At 35.9% G+C, this 15,750-nt stretch overlaps 1 protein-coding gene across 2 annotated transcripts in view; it reads right to left on the bottom strand.

The window, feature by feature from the left end:
* LOC135080505 (uncharacterized) overlaps window positions 1–15,750 on the bottom strand; it is a 206,286-nt gene that overhangs the window by 13,173 nt on the left and 177,363 nt on the right. For both annotated transcript variants that reach the window (XM_063975140.1, XM_063975141.1), the window contains one exon: window positions 4,743–4,855. In XM_063975140.1, coding sequence (XP_063831210.1) covers window positions 4,743–4,855 — 113 coding nt within the window. The remainder of the gene's footprint in view (window positions 1–4,742; window positions 4,856–15,750) is intronic.

Raw genomic sequence — 15,750 nt, 5'->3', positions numbered from 1 at the left:
GGGTACCTCGATGAGTTTACGCGGTTTGAAGTCCGCTACCCCTTACGAGTGCCGTCTAACTTTCATTCACAGGTCGGAATTGTAAAAAATGCAAGCAAAAACTGCACATTTGAGTTTAGTGGGTTTTGATTTATGAATTTTTCAAATAGGTCGAGGGCTAAGAAAATAATTGTTGGTGTAGCTAGGTGTAGGGTGACTGGACATGAAATTGGAAACGTAAATAGTCTGTAGAAGTTCGATTTTCATGTCACAGTATTAATAAAAGTACTCTATCATTTACGATATTTATTTGTGTCCAGCAGAGTTTGAACTTACAAAAATGTATACACATGAAAGTGTACTTTCTCAATTCTTGTTAATAAAATCCGGATAGAACTGTTACTTTCAAGAACTAAAATCTTCATAGATTGTTTGACGCACTCGCTAGCGAGCACACCTAACGTAAACTGATGGTGACCACACTGGTGCCATCTATTGAAATCCAGTCAATACCAGATTGTCTAGTTTAGTGGTAACCCCAGCTCAGGTTAGTCCCTAAACTTGATTCAGATCGAGGGTTTAGTAATTACAGTAAAACCTCTGCTAATGAATACATCGTTAAGAACTATAAATTGGTAGAGTTTTTTTATTCTAAAATGTTTAATCAAAAAGTTAGCCCTAGTTAAGCTGGCGAGTAAGAATTAAGCACGAAACGAAATCGCAATTTCAAAATTCAGAATCGTGTCATTTCAGATTTTGTCTAGTTTTGTATCAAAATTGACATTAGGATCACTGACTTTATTATAGTTAATTGGCTTTTTGTATTGTTCCTGTTGAAATCTATAGATGATATTGAATGATAATAATAGGTTAGGTTAGGTAATTAGGTAGGGCTAGTGGATGTAATTAATTTGATAAATAGCCGATACCAATCACAGATCCGGCGTCGATCGAACTCATAAACGGAAAATATGTTTTCTGTGTGACCCTTTATCAACAGGATAAGGCTACATGCTATAACCCACATAAACTTCGCAACGTTGAACTTTGCTAGCCATATTGAATATTCATTCCTTTATTAGTACAGACGAGATCGCGAGAGCACATCATGTTATATAATTTTGTTGCAATATCAACCCTATCACAACTACATAAGGTCCCACATGTTTATCTTGACGTGCTGTCGTCTCTACGCCCGTCGCGACGCAACATGCGCGTGCGCCGATCCGCCCCAGTCAGCCATTGGCCCGCCATTTTGGCGTCGCCCAATCACCAGTTGGCGGGAAACGCTCCGTATAATTTTGGCATAATTAGTCACGCAACGAGGTGTGCGACTAAAAACAACTATCATTACTCCATAGAAATAGAGACGAGTTTGGCATGTCAAGCTATTTTTAACTGGCAGGTGGGAAATTAATTTCCGTTGGCGCTTATTTTGTGATCATTGACCGTTTAAAAATATAGGGTTCGTTCGGACAGAGGTTACGGCGTGCTCCCTATTCGGTGTTTTTTATTGCACAAAAACTTCGAAATTTAACTATTATCTGTACATGTAGATACGTAGCTAGCACATAAGTTACTTGCGCCCCTTTCTTCCAAAGAATACTCACTTGTGACTAACAGTTCAAAGAATTGGATCCTAGTTAATGTAACTCTACTATTCGAGAACTACAAGCACCATAACTCGGATTTGTTCAATGAATCATGAATAATACCACTTAATTTGAGGATTAACATTAATTCGCTATCGCTACCGGCTAGGCATTGTGCATTCGGAGATAAATTTAATCATTAAACCGTCGTAAATCTTCCAAACATGTCATTGTTTCAAAGTTTCTAACTTAGTTGTGTTGAAGATTATCTATGGAATATTATTCCGAATTGCCTACTACTCTTATCGCGTATCGGATGATTTATTAATGAATCAAACACACACTAATAGGGATTGAAGATTCAGTAATTAGATTTAGCAAGTTTCTGCTCTCCAGATTAGTTTCTTTTTGTTTTTAATTGATCCACTTAGACAAAAGTTAAAGAAAATAACAATAGGTGCTAAAACAAAAGCTTTTTTTTATATCTTGCATCTTATCGAAAAAATATCATTTAATTAAACCCTCACAATGCCGTCGCCATTTTGTTTCACTACAACTTTCCCCAATGGCGTGATACCAAATAGGAAGTTACCCAGCTTATTGTTATTATGTAAACAGTTACTGAATTATGTTTGTTTGCTTAATCTTCCCAGATTGAGGTAGTGTTCGGATGAGCACTGTCTGTGCAAATGTTGGTTGGAATACAGGCTGTTATATCTTGCTTGCTGAATTGTACTAACTTCAATATGGTTAATAATAAGGATGTTGCCACATGAAACGTGTAGCGAATCATGTAATTATTGTTTGGTAGAGAGCATCATATGCCCACCTTATGGAACACAAAGTATGTAGTAAATAAATACATAAGATAATAAATGATAACACATGCATGAACGTAATAGATTTTATGACATGTATTAATCTAATACCTATACTGAAAAGTCAACGAAATATTCGGACTATTAGTGTGCTATTAGCTACTTCAACCTTTCTATCGATTCTCATGTCAAAGAGCATCTAACAACAGAAATGACTCTACATTTTGTAAAGGCGTACCTATTGTAACTTAATACGAGTGTCTTTCTTTATCTTTTATCATCCGTGTATATTTTTGGGCCTTAACACACAAGTAAGTAATTTGTTTACAAGTATGTATTAAACAATTACGTATTCAATATTACAATCTCAATCCAAATTGAGACTCTAATAAGGCCAGTTTCCACTTCGAATGTAATTTAACACACCCAATTAACAGTTCTATTCTTAACGCCCAGTTGGGTGAAGATATTCAGTTTCCAAATCCGTCAGTCAAACTGTCCGTGACTCTATGACACGAATATTGTGACACTTCTAATTACTTTGAAGTGGCATTTTAAGTTATAAGAAAAAGCGAGAGCTGGCAACTTTTTGCAACCGATTTTTAGCCCTTACTTAAAAAAAACTGGCCACTTTACCGAATCTTTAACTTTTTTTAATAAAAAATATGGACTCTTTTAATGCACACTTTTTTCTGACAGCCAAAAAACAAAACATCTATTTATAATTACTTGATAAGTACTGGCACTTTCAGTGTCATCACAAGTTGAAGCCATTAAAAGAAGAAAAGAAAAATACAATGTAAAATATTATTATGTTGGTCTATCATAAACGTTATCAATCTATTCTTTGGGGATATCAGAAATCAAAGAGCGCTTGCCAAATAAACTTTTTAAGTGTTAACGATAGTACCTTGTCTAACAAAATTAACAATCAAATAAAAAATATTTGCTTAATTTTGGCACTTTATGAACGTCAATTATTTTTCAGCCGAGCAAGAATACATGCCATGATAAAATCTCATTGTCGATTTTAGATGACAAATGTATGGGCTTATCGAGCAAAGCCGATAAAATTCCTCGCCAAAAGTTTATCGCGGCACGCATCCTAGACCTAAAAGGTGTCTTTTTAAAAGTCAATTTCGCTCCCGCTTTCTTGTTATTCTTGGACCACCAAAACTAAAGCTAGGATTAAATCTCGAATAGGTGACAGGCACTCTAATCAACTTTCTCGGGCCATTGCCTCCACACACTTGACGACGGGTTAAGCGCCGATTAAACTGTCAGAAGACTCAGAAGCATTGTCGACACGGTCTGCACGTTCGATCGTTATAGTCAGAATTATTTTTATGTTAGAAAGAGTCTAGACGTTAGTTATGGGACGGATTTTGGAATAGATGTGATAAAAGTTTTAAAATTTGGATCGGGTATCAAAGAGATGTGACGCTTTTGGATGCGTAATACAATAAAGAAATGACGCTAAAAATGAATAGGTTTTTTAACTAAGCTTTACAGTGGATTCCAATTGGGGAAATCCTTCCTCTGTCTTTTCAGGCTAGTAATTGATTACATTCAATACCACACACACATTCAATACCACAATCATATAATTGACATTAATTTTAAATATCCTATACTACATAACACAACAACTGTCAAAGGTTTTTGATTTGTCAAAAATTACTGAACGGATTTTGATGAAATGTATTATTGTTTATTACATCTGAATAACTTAAATCCTTTAATTTATAACGATCTGTGAAAACTGAAACTTTTCGAGAGACAAGCCGCGGCCTAAAGCACAGAATAAGTAGTAGTACCAAAGCCTAAAGCTAGTACACGTCATTGGTACAGTCAGCGTCAAATAGTTCGTGACACCCGGAGAAGCCAAAAAGTTCGCAACACGTCTTTGTTACAATGAGGGCTATCGTTTTTATACTTAACAGTTGGCACCCCTGGCGATTGACAGGACCTTACTCTACAGTGGCGCCATCTTAATGAGTGCAAATGCGATAGTCCTCCTACCACTTTCGCGCTCACCAGTTGGTGCCACTGTCTTCGCTACTAGCAAGTGACAGGACCTTACTCTACAGTGGCGCTAACTGGTGAGCGCTAAAACGATAGCCCTCATTGGAATAAGGTTGTGTTGTGTTGTCAACTTTTGGCCACTTTGGGCGTCACGAACTATTTGACGCTGACCGTACTTACGTACGTGATATCGACGTAACAGGGTGCCTAAGCAAAATACAATTTTAGTTCCAGAAAAACAGTGTGCCTGTTTGGTGACAAAACACAATATTCTGGCCATTCATAAAAAAAGATGTCAATTAAAAAACAGAAACAAAAGAGCACTCACTTCCAAACGAGGATCGCGCCGACGAAGATGCCTAGCACCAGCACGATGGAACACAGCGCGATGGCAGCCGACGTCTGCAGCGACGGCCCGCTGTGGTTGTACGCGTCTATCTTCTGCGGAAAGAAAGGGACAACATTAGAATTGGCTGACAGTTTTTGGATCAAGTTCTATCGAGGATATGTTCGAAGAAGGAAATAGGTACCTAAGTTGTCACGACCAGAGCTGTCAAAACGCGACCCTTCTATGGCAATCCGTTTCAATATATTATTGAAAAAAAGAAGACGTGACACATTGATATTTTTGGATCTACCTTAGTTAGTTACTAACTGCCCTTAGACCTTTTTCTGATAATAAAAAATACCCACTTATAGAAAAAGGCGTACATTTTTTCCTGAAATATAAATATTTCTCAGAAACTTTTCTAATTTGTCTCTTCATGAACCTTGCTCGGGCTTCAACAAATATTTGAAAAATATAATTAGGTATTGGATGGGCTATTCTTGAGTTTTGCGCTTAGCAATAAATACATTTTAGCAATTTATTCTTGAGAAATATAATTAGAATGTATTGGATGAGCTATTCTTGAGTTTTGCGCTTAGCAAAATACTTAAATACATTTTAGCAAATTATTCCTATAATGACGAAGAAGTTTATTTGTAAAATAGATAATGTTATAGATAGATGGAGCCTAATCTACAACAAACTAATATTTGACTAGAAAAGTAACATCAGTGCCAGTTTTAATTTCTTCGAGTAAATCGCTCTAGGTTTTGGTGAAGGTCGCGGGAAGAACCTGGATGCGGGCAGCGCAGGACCGGTTTGTGGAAATCCTTGGGGGAGGCCTTTGTCCAGCAGTGGACGTCATTTGGCTGATACAACTACGATGACGACGACGAAATCGCTCTAGGAAACATTAACATTCGAAATCACTTCAGGGAGCGAAGTAGCTTAGAACAAAAACAAAAGCCGGAGCGAAGTGATTTCGAAATGGCAATTGTTACCTTTATTTTTGTCTAGGGGGAGATGCTAGTATTAAAATGTTTTAATGATACGACTCAAAGTGTTAAGTTAATATTTATTTATCATCTATATTTTCCATCTTTTTCTTGTAAAACATATCACAACATCCCAATAACTTCATAAGGCTCTGACAGCAAAGTAAATTAATATATCAACAAACGTTCCATCATTTTATTGACCGGATTATTTTTCTACCCGCCTTTTATTTGTGGCCACTGACATGGAAAAGTTCGCAATAATATGATTAAGGATTGACAGACAGACAGACGGACAATATAAGCTGATCGTGAGTTAGAAAAAGATATCAGAGAAATGTCAATTAAATTAATATCTGACGTAGACAAAGGTTATATTTTATGATGTCAATACTAAAACAATAGAGCTATTTTGAAATACGGTTAGCAAGCTTTACCGTTGTCTTTCTGGCGCAGTTGGGTAAATAGTAGATAAAATCTATTAGGATTTTGCATATGAAAAAATGTATCGCCCCAGGTGGGTATTGGACGCACATTCGTTCGGTTCACCCGAATGACGTCCACTGCTGGACACAAGGATTTCCACATAGACCGGCATGCATCCAGGCACCTCCCGAGTAGGGTTGCCAGGCGTCCGGCTTTAGCCGGACATGTTTGGCTTTTTACGGTCTTGTCCGGCCAAATATTGTCTTGTCCGGCCTGTCCGGCTTTTGTTAGGCTTTTTATTTTGGCCTGCCGCGCCAGGCGAAGGTCGAGCCACAGAATAATATGAAGCGCACGCATCAGGATGTTGGGCAACCGATGATGATACGATGACAGTACTAGGGTGAGCTATGACACTGATTGCTTTTGTGTTTTTGGACCTGGCAACCCTACTCCCGAGGCCTTTACCAGATCGTCGGTTCACCTAGTGGGAGGCCTGCGCACGCTCGTTGTCCGATTGCACCCTTGACCTTTTCCACTTATCGGGTGACTGAGCTACTATAGTTAGTAGAGAACTATTATAATGGATGACTCAAAAAATCATACAGAAATCATTGGTGCATTTTGTTGACTTGAGTGAGTCATGTATTTCAATACTTTCTAAAACATCGTTGTGAGCGATCAATACCCAATATCTAATACTAGCTTTCAGCCCGCGGCTTCGCCTGCGTGGAATTTTGTCTGTCATAGAAAGACGTAATCGCGCGCGTCCTTGTTTCAAAAATCGGGATAAAAACTATCCTATATCCTTTCCCGGGACTCAAACTATCTCTATGCCAAATTTCATCAAAATCGGTTTAAGCGTGAAAGCAAGACAGACAGACAGACAGAGTTACTTTTATAATATTAGTATAGATTATTTCTACCACACTACGAGTACACTCGGCCTCAAAAATTGCTACCGACCCAAAATTCCCAGTCTAATCTCATTTGTGAAAACGATATAGAACATCGCAATCTCGTAGATTTATTAGCCTAAGTGAGCGGATCAATGATGAAAGTAATCCGATATCTTTGGAAGAATTCCAAAGTTCTGTCGTCAAAGAGCGTGGAAGTAGCTAGGCAATTTTCAACCTTAAAGTTTCTATAAGAAGACAATTAAGTAGCCTACTTTTGTGGAAAACTGTACAGTTGTTAATTTGTCATCCAAGCAATTTGGCGCCAATTCGCGACAGACTTTACTCTTAGGTCAATGTGATACTCCACAATTGTTAATTTTTCTGTTGAATATTGGGGTAATTACTCCAATTGATAGAGTTAGATCCAGATGACATTAAGATGCTTTTCATTTATGATACTTTTTGATTGCTAACGTAATTTTTAGCAGAGTTCTAACTTTTAAAAAGTTCATTTTTTCTAGCAAAGTAGCAATAGTAAACTACTTTCATTATTCAAAAATGACACGACGTCTTTCTAAGGGTGGGTTGCACCATCTTACTTTAACTTTGACAAATGTCAAAAATCTGACAAACTCCATACAAAAAACACCGGTTATCCTCATAGTTACGGTCAAAGTTAGGTGATGTAACTCAGCCTAAGATTATAACAATACAAAAATTATCAAAAGGATAAAACGAAAAAAGTAAGGAAAACGGCACATCAAACTAGTCGTATAAACATTATTCCATCTCACGTAGTTCTTATAAGAATGATTTTACAAAAATAAGTGACAATCTGATGACTGTACAAAACAACACACTAACGAGTCGACGTAGGTGTTCCATAAGCTTCAAGAATCGATTATCCGTAGATACTGCGAAAATCGATATCACAAAATACTAATTGGACCGACTACCTGACTCAATAAGGTGATAAAAAGAAACATGAAATAAAACGGTCGGATAACCGCACGCTAACAACTCAATGTAGGTGTTCTGATGACCATATTGGTCATAGTTCGCAGAAGAGTGGTGTGAAAATTAATAAATAAATAAAATTTATTATGTGTGTCTGTTAAACAAATCACAATATTACAAACGTTATTAGTCTAAAAATATGCGTTAAACATTTAAAGAAATTCACCACGAGTACCTACCTATATCGAAAAAATAAATAGGTTTTTTTATGCAAGACAAGCAAGGCAGGTATTTGACCGCAATCGCACCTGGTGTTAAGTGAGATGCAGTCTAGGATGATAGGTTGAGTCAAAGTGAAGTTTGAAAGCAGCTAGATGTAGCGTAAAATATGGAACATTTTGGTATACCTATTTACGATATTACGATTGATGTTCATTCTTCTGATATAAGTCCTTCTAAACACAGTCAAACAAAATGTGTATTTAGAATAGAGCATTTACTTGCAAGTCTTGCAACAGAACAAAGCCGCTCTCTGTCTATGTCTAGTGTCAGTATCAGTGTCACCCTTTCACGAACAAAATGTCTTTCTTATCACCTGTATTGACCATTCGTAAGAATGTTACATTACATAGAAATGCTCCAGTCTATATTCCCCTTTACACAAAAGAGTGAAGTTTGTTAACCACAAAGTAATTTCACAGACACGATAGTAAAAATACAACAAAATTGTCAAACAGTAAAATGAAAGCAACAAGAATTCAACGTAGGTGTCCCAAAAGCAGATTGGTCATAGTTCGCAGAACAGCCGGGCGGCGCTGCGATCGCGGCGGGCGATTCACACGTGACTCGCGGTTTACTTGTAACGTCTCAATTTTGTTGGGAATCTGTGTTTGCTTGTTTTTAGCTTCGGATACTTGACATTCTTTACCAGTGAATACAGTTGCTTTTTTATTTAGCACTTTGATTTTACCTTCCTTAACGGTTTAGTTTGTGTTACTTAAAAAGAACTGCTATTGAACAAAAATTTTGCTTCAATCGAATCATAAAGGTCAGTTATCACTAGAAGTGCCGAAGATTACGACCCCCCTAAAAGCGCCGCTGGGTCAATTTTGTCCCAGCATATATTTTGTAACATTTTTTAGTTTCAGGCATGAACATTATGGTTAAAACTATTTGTAGTGTCCTTAAAAAAGGGTTTATCTTATAGTTAAATCAATATGTACTTATTTCTCTAAAAATATAAATGTATTCAATTTTAATTTTGAATTATTAAATGTCAGATATTTTTGGTTTCATATAAAAGTAGTCACATATTACATTGTGTTATATTGTGTTAAAATTATGAAATTACTATTTTAACTATACATTATTATTTTTGAAGGAAAAATAAATATCTTCCAAATAATAGTGCACATTTTGCACAAAGTTTTTTTGTATGGTTTTTTTGTCTCTCTGGTGTACTATGTGTTTAGGAATTTCTATGGGTATGGTTATTTTTCTGTTATCCGTACACACACAGTGAAGTTTTTTACCAGTTTTAATGAAAAGTATGTACGTTTAATTTAAAAAAAATATAAGTCACACATTTTAAAAGTGTATCAAATCATACAATGTATGAACTGTCCAATGTCTGGAAGCCACCTTCCTACTAATATTATAAATGTAAAAGTTAATAAAGATTGATGAATTGAAGGATGGATGGACTGATGAATGTATAGGAAGGATGAATAGGTGGATATATGCCTTGAACTTGAACTAAGTGAGTATGGATTCATGGTTAGATCGATCGATGGTTTTTCACTCTTTTACGCAAAAAATACTAAGCCGATCTTAATAAAACTTTGCAGTTTTATTGTTAATACTTCAGAATAAAATATAATATAGGCTATAATTTACAATAACATTCAGATATTTGGTCAAATAACAACGATAAGTGTCAAGAAATTAGGTCCTTCTATGATAAACTTAATTTCTCACGAGTGAAGTCACAGGCAAAAACTAGTACATAATATTTACATTTCTGCATTGTCACGTCGTCACCTAAACGCTCCTCACCTCTCCACACTCGTATCTCCTCGAAACAAGGACTCTTCATAGAATTATTGTTGCAAATACCAGGATGGGACAAAAATGACCCAGTGGCGCTTCTAGGTAAAACCGATTTTTAAAAATTTTCTATTAATGTTATATTATCAAAAACATTAAAAAATGATATAATTCAATAAATCAGCAAAAGTCAAAAAGTTTCATGGACTTTCGTTGAAAAATAAAAAAGTTAGAGCTGATCAAACTCGCGAGTGGGACAAAAATGGGACGGCGGCCTTTCTAGTGTTATAAGCTAGAGCATTTTCTCAAGAATTGATAATTATGTAATGTAGGTAACGCTTGCGCTCTTACGGATTGTAAAATAATCATCATAGAGCGGTTCGTTGTTCAGTTACAAATAAATGCTCTAGTCTATATTCGCCTTTATATTAAGAAGCAGTAATCATGTTTTTAACTTTTTAGGAATATTGTCACAAGGTGTCTCTGATTTATAAATTAGTTTTTGTAAGCATATTCGTTTATCTCAAATGCTACAGAATTTAACTATTAATACCTACTTTGAAATTTCATTTAATATGTATGCTGTCCCATTAAATATGCTTCGACCTCACCAAGTGTAAGATTATTTAAAAAGCATGCCTCAAACAAACAAGGCTTTATTTGTTCGCTTAATTGTTTGAAATGACGATGCATTTCTGACTATTAAATATGCGCATTTACTATAAGGAGACCTGTTTTTTCATCTCTCAATGGGACATGTTGGGTTCTGTGTGGGGGCAAAAAATAAATTGTTTAAACAATCGCTTGGAGTTTTGGTTAGCTATTGTTTTGTTTTTGATTTGTTGAAACTGTTCTGCTTGCTGTTGATAGATTGGGTGAATTTGGGTAACTATAATAAGAAAATCATAAGGATGAATCGACGACTGTTGACTTGGTAATGAAGGAGAACAGAAAATAAAAATTACTGCTCTGTTATGGTTGAGAATAAATAAATACTAAGGCTGGATTGCAACGTCTTACATTAACTTTAACAAACGTCAAAATACTGTGAAACTCCATACAAAAATCACCGTCTGTTACAGTTACTGTTAAAGTAAGATGGTGAGACTCAGCCATAAGGTATTTAAACTTTAAAAATATTATCAACCTATGACAGATACGTTTAAATATCAATCGTGATCATCACAGTAACATAATAAGCCCCCTGCAGGATTTAGCCCAGTAGCTACTTTTATTTTGGTTGGATGCTAACAAATAGTGCCTGCATCATTGGTTGTAATTAAGTAGCATTTTATTCTATTTATACGTATGCCAAATTATTAATCTATACTTCTATACTAATCTATACTTCTACTAATATTATAAATGCAAAAGTAACTCTGTCTGTCTGTCTGTCTCGCTTTCACGCCTAAACCACTGAACCGATTTTGATGAAATTTGGCATAGAGATAGTTTGAGTCCCGGGGAAGGACATAGGATAGTTTTTATCCCGGTTTTTGAAACAGGGACGCGCGCGACAAAGTTTTTCTGTGACAGACAAAAAATTTAACGCGGGCGAAGCCACGGGCGGAAAGCTAGTTACATTATAATTTCCACAATTATTGTCGTTATTGGGAAACTATTCGGGTTCACTTCGCTTCAAGTACTTCAAGTACCATCTGTTGTCAGTTGCCCACATTGTTAATTGTGTTGTGAACTTATAATTAATACATCCGAATAGTGAGAAGTACACAAATTTAACCGCCCCTGAACAGATCATCCCGAAGTTGCCGGGCCGATCACTAAACGATCCAGTAGGGTTGCCAGGTGTCCGGATTTAGCCGGACATGTTTGGCTTTTTAAACACGTGTCCGGTGAAATAAGTATTGCATGCTCAATATGAGCAATCTGTTGTAACGAATTTTATGCCTTTATTATTATTTTTTTTCTTTCTTTCTATCCTATTCTAAAATATTTTCTTGTTCAGCCTGTCCGTCTTTTGTTAGGGTTTTTATGTGGCTGCCAGGCCAGTTAAAATTTGAGCGCACAAGTAAAGACAAGACACTATTTCGTCTTATAAGAAATATTTTTCGGCTTTTAGAATATAATTAGGGCTTTAGAAAAGCTATGGTTATGTATTAAAAAAGTTATGTCCGGCTTTTGTGTGTTTGGAGTTGGCAACCCTATAGCGTTATTAGCCCAAACAATTCCCGTTTGATGTGAAGTTTTCCTTTGTCGATCAGAACCAGCGGTTTCTACGTTTTCAATTGGTTAACCATGATTAGATAATTATAATTAACGTGCGGTTTGATCTGTCATTTGCTCGAACATTCAATTAGCTTTGTACGGCAAAATTAACAATATCCAGTTGAATCACTGATCAAGTTCCTTGCAACTACGAGCAAGGATTCGATCATTAATAAGGAACGATGGATTTTCAACTAAAAGGAAGAGTTGTGTTGGTATTGTGATCAAAAATTTGCAGTCAGTATCCTAATCAGTCAGATCTAGAGATAAATATTTGTTATATAGCGTGGAAACTTCTAGTTACCTAATAGTACTCACATTCAATTGAAAGGACCCACTTTTTTACAGAATCAAAGTTTCAAATCGGATCCCGAAAAGTATAAATACATAAGACAGTTTAAGACAAATAAATCTTTCAATTCTTCGGCTAAAAGAACAACAAAAACAAAAATAAACTCCAGCTGGCTCAACGGTAAATATTAATAATCGTCTTACAGTTTAAACGGGCATTAAATTCCTTAAAAAATCCCTTTCACTAACGAATTCAATTTCATCTCCCCTTGTGGCATCGGATTCCTTATTTCATTTTTTCTAAAACGTTTCCTGCTTCCACAGCAAAGTTTTAAAGGTCCGATAATTCACAAAGTTCAACGGATCCGACCCAAATTAATTAACGTTTTATTCAATTTTTTACCATAAAGAGACTTTTTATTAATTAAAGAAGGGGCATTGACAAATCGGCTACTGGGTTCAGATGGACGGGCGATAAACGCGCGCTCGGATCGGGGATAGTTTTTGAGATTTTTCTTGGCGATTGTTGTTTGAGATCCCATGAGATAGGCGCCGATGAATCGCCCGAGGTCCGATGACGGATACGTGTTCTGATAGTGCCAGTTTTTGACAAATTGTTGTCCCTTTTTCAGGCTTAATACATGCGCCTCGATGCTATCTTGATTTTTTACAAGGCAACCGCGTCGACCGGTCGGCCGACTCGCTTTGGCGACGCTCAATTGTTATTTTTCGATGAAATATAGTTATTGGTTTTATGAGATGCGAGAGATATTGATGTCATAGGTTAAGAATGTCAATAAACTGATTATAATACTGGTTAATAATACACCTACTTTCTATTATTTGGGTACCGGTTTAGGACAAGTGGGTAAATTATTACACAATAATCGTAATGAACTAGTGGTTTTTAACGATAACCGTACCTTTGTTGTATTTAAATTAAGCTTGTACCTACTTATTTTTGTTTATTCAATTGCCAATTAAGTTGACCATAATAAAAGATAATCATTTTTTTGTAATTTTAAATTACGTAATTTTATGACAAATTAAAATACTCTATGCGGGCAATGTTTCATTATCTCTTAGTTTACATATAAACAAAATACGGCTGCAAACAAAAACAATCCCATACGAGCCCCTACACACCCAAATTAAAATGCATGCAACGGAACACTACTGTTATTACAATATCAACCAATCTAAAAGCGTTTATTCTATACCGCAACGACCACTATAACCAGACCTCTCATATAATAAATAAATAATAAATAAATAAATCTTTAGACAATTTCACACATCGCCAGCTAGCCCCAAAGTAAGCAACTTAATGCTTGTGTTATGGGTGCTAGCATAACGGATATTACTACTTATATACTTTTTTTTTTTTTAAATACATACATATTATACATAGTAACACCCAGACCCGTCACAGAAATTAAAATTCATCATTTCAATTTCTGCCCGGCCGGGAATCGAACCCGGGACCTCTTGGCATAGAAGCACGTTCTGAACCACTACACCAAACGGCCGACAAATATCTAATACATTTACCCTTTTCGGCAACAATTATGTAACTTACAGAAGGGTGAGGCGGTTCAAGTAACGTGGCTAGGTTGGACATATTGCGCGTATCACAGACAGATCTACGAGGGTGTATAATTTTTTCTCTAATAAAAACATTAATATACGAGGCACGCAATTAGGCGGTCTGTTGAAAGGAACTATTATTAGTGTTAATTGGATAGATGGTATCAAATCAGGGCGTGTTGTATACAGTCATCATGTAGGAAATGTAAATTATAGCCTCTGTCTATGTATCCATACGTTTCATCGTATCTAAGGCTGAGTTGCATCTTACTTTAACTTTGACAAACGTCAAAAATCTATCAAACTCCATACAAGAAGCACAGGTTATTGTCATTGTTACGGTTAAAATGTTGTACTTCTATCTCTAATTCTCTACATATGTATAGATATCATTGTAAGAGGAGCTTATCCTTTAATCATCCATCAGTCTAATCCCAATATGAAATATGGTTAGACATAAGTAAGACATCGCAAACAAACCCATATTCTATATTAAATCAACGTTCGTGAAAGCCTTGGCGAAACATAAAACTTTCATCCCATAATAAAAGCGTCTCGCAAATGGAAAACCAAATAGTATCACGAAATCAAATGATAAGTAAACAAAATAGACGTTATAGAATCAAAATATTACCGAATACCGAATCTTATGAAATCGCAGACGGGTTGGTAGTGCTAGCATTAGTTTGGCCACAACTGAAGTTATTGTAGAAACTCCATATTCTTATTCAAGGAATGACTATTCCAGCTTCTCTTTGACGTCAAATCACCAAAGCCATCACAGCTCTAATAATGAAGGCAAGAAATAAATTGGGACTATCCCCATGTGAGAGACGACTTTTCGTGCTACTTGAAAGGATTCACAGTTTGACTATCAGAAAATATACCTAATCATTGAAACCTAAGTTAGTCTTGAGGGAAAGTTGAACTGAAGTTTTACCCACAACGAAATAAACCAGAAGAAAAGGAGAACTGTGTAATGAATGAATTTCAATAGGATGTGATTGTCATGTAGATTATAGAGTTATTTAATTAGTAGAGTTAACGAGATCACAGATGACTCGAGTTTGTCGGTCATTCGCTTATTTTTTTTAGGTACAAACCATACAACTTTTTACAATCTTAAAGGAGTGGACATTCTGCACCTATATTTATACTATGTCCGAATCCTATCGAGATACCGACAGACAGAAAATGATGTTAGCATCAAACCCGATTTGAAGAGATACGTGAGATTCCCACCTCCGAGGGTAGGGGAGGTAAAAATAATGCAGCCACTTAAATTAACGAGAGTTGCAAATTTTCGGGAGTATTTTTCGTATTGGAATTTGGAATGTTACTGTGGTAATGATTTGGGTATAAAAGTGTTATTATATTGAGGATTCTTAATGTTACTAGTGAAAGCAAGCTATTCTTATTGGACTTCTTGAAATAGGAAAATAGTGATTCCCAATTCGTCCCAATAAGACTTTTTTGGGTCTTGAGACAAAACACCGAATTAGTGGATTTGTCATTAAAAGTTTGAGCTAATAAATCAATTTTAAGAAGGATAAATATTTGAGGGTGCACATCTGTATTAAATAA

The sequence above is a fragment of the Ostrinia nubilalis genome, chromosome 18 (genome assembly GCF_963855985.1).
Source record: "Ostrinia nubilalis chromosome 18, ilOstNubi1.1, whole genome shotgun sequence".
Classification (NCBI taxonomy): domain Eukaryota; kingdom Metazoa; phylum Arthropoda; class Insecta; order Lepidoptera; family Crambidae; genus Ostrinia; species Ostrinia nubilalis.
The sequence above is the reverse complement of the archived record's forward strand: the minus strand, read 5'-3'. Positions and strand labels throughout refer to the sequence as shown.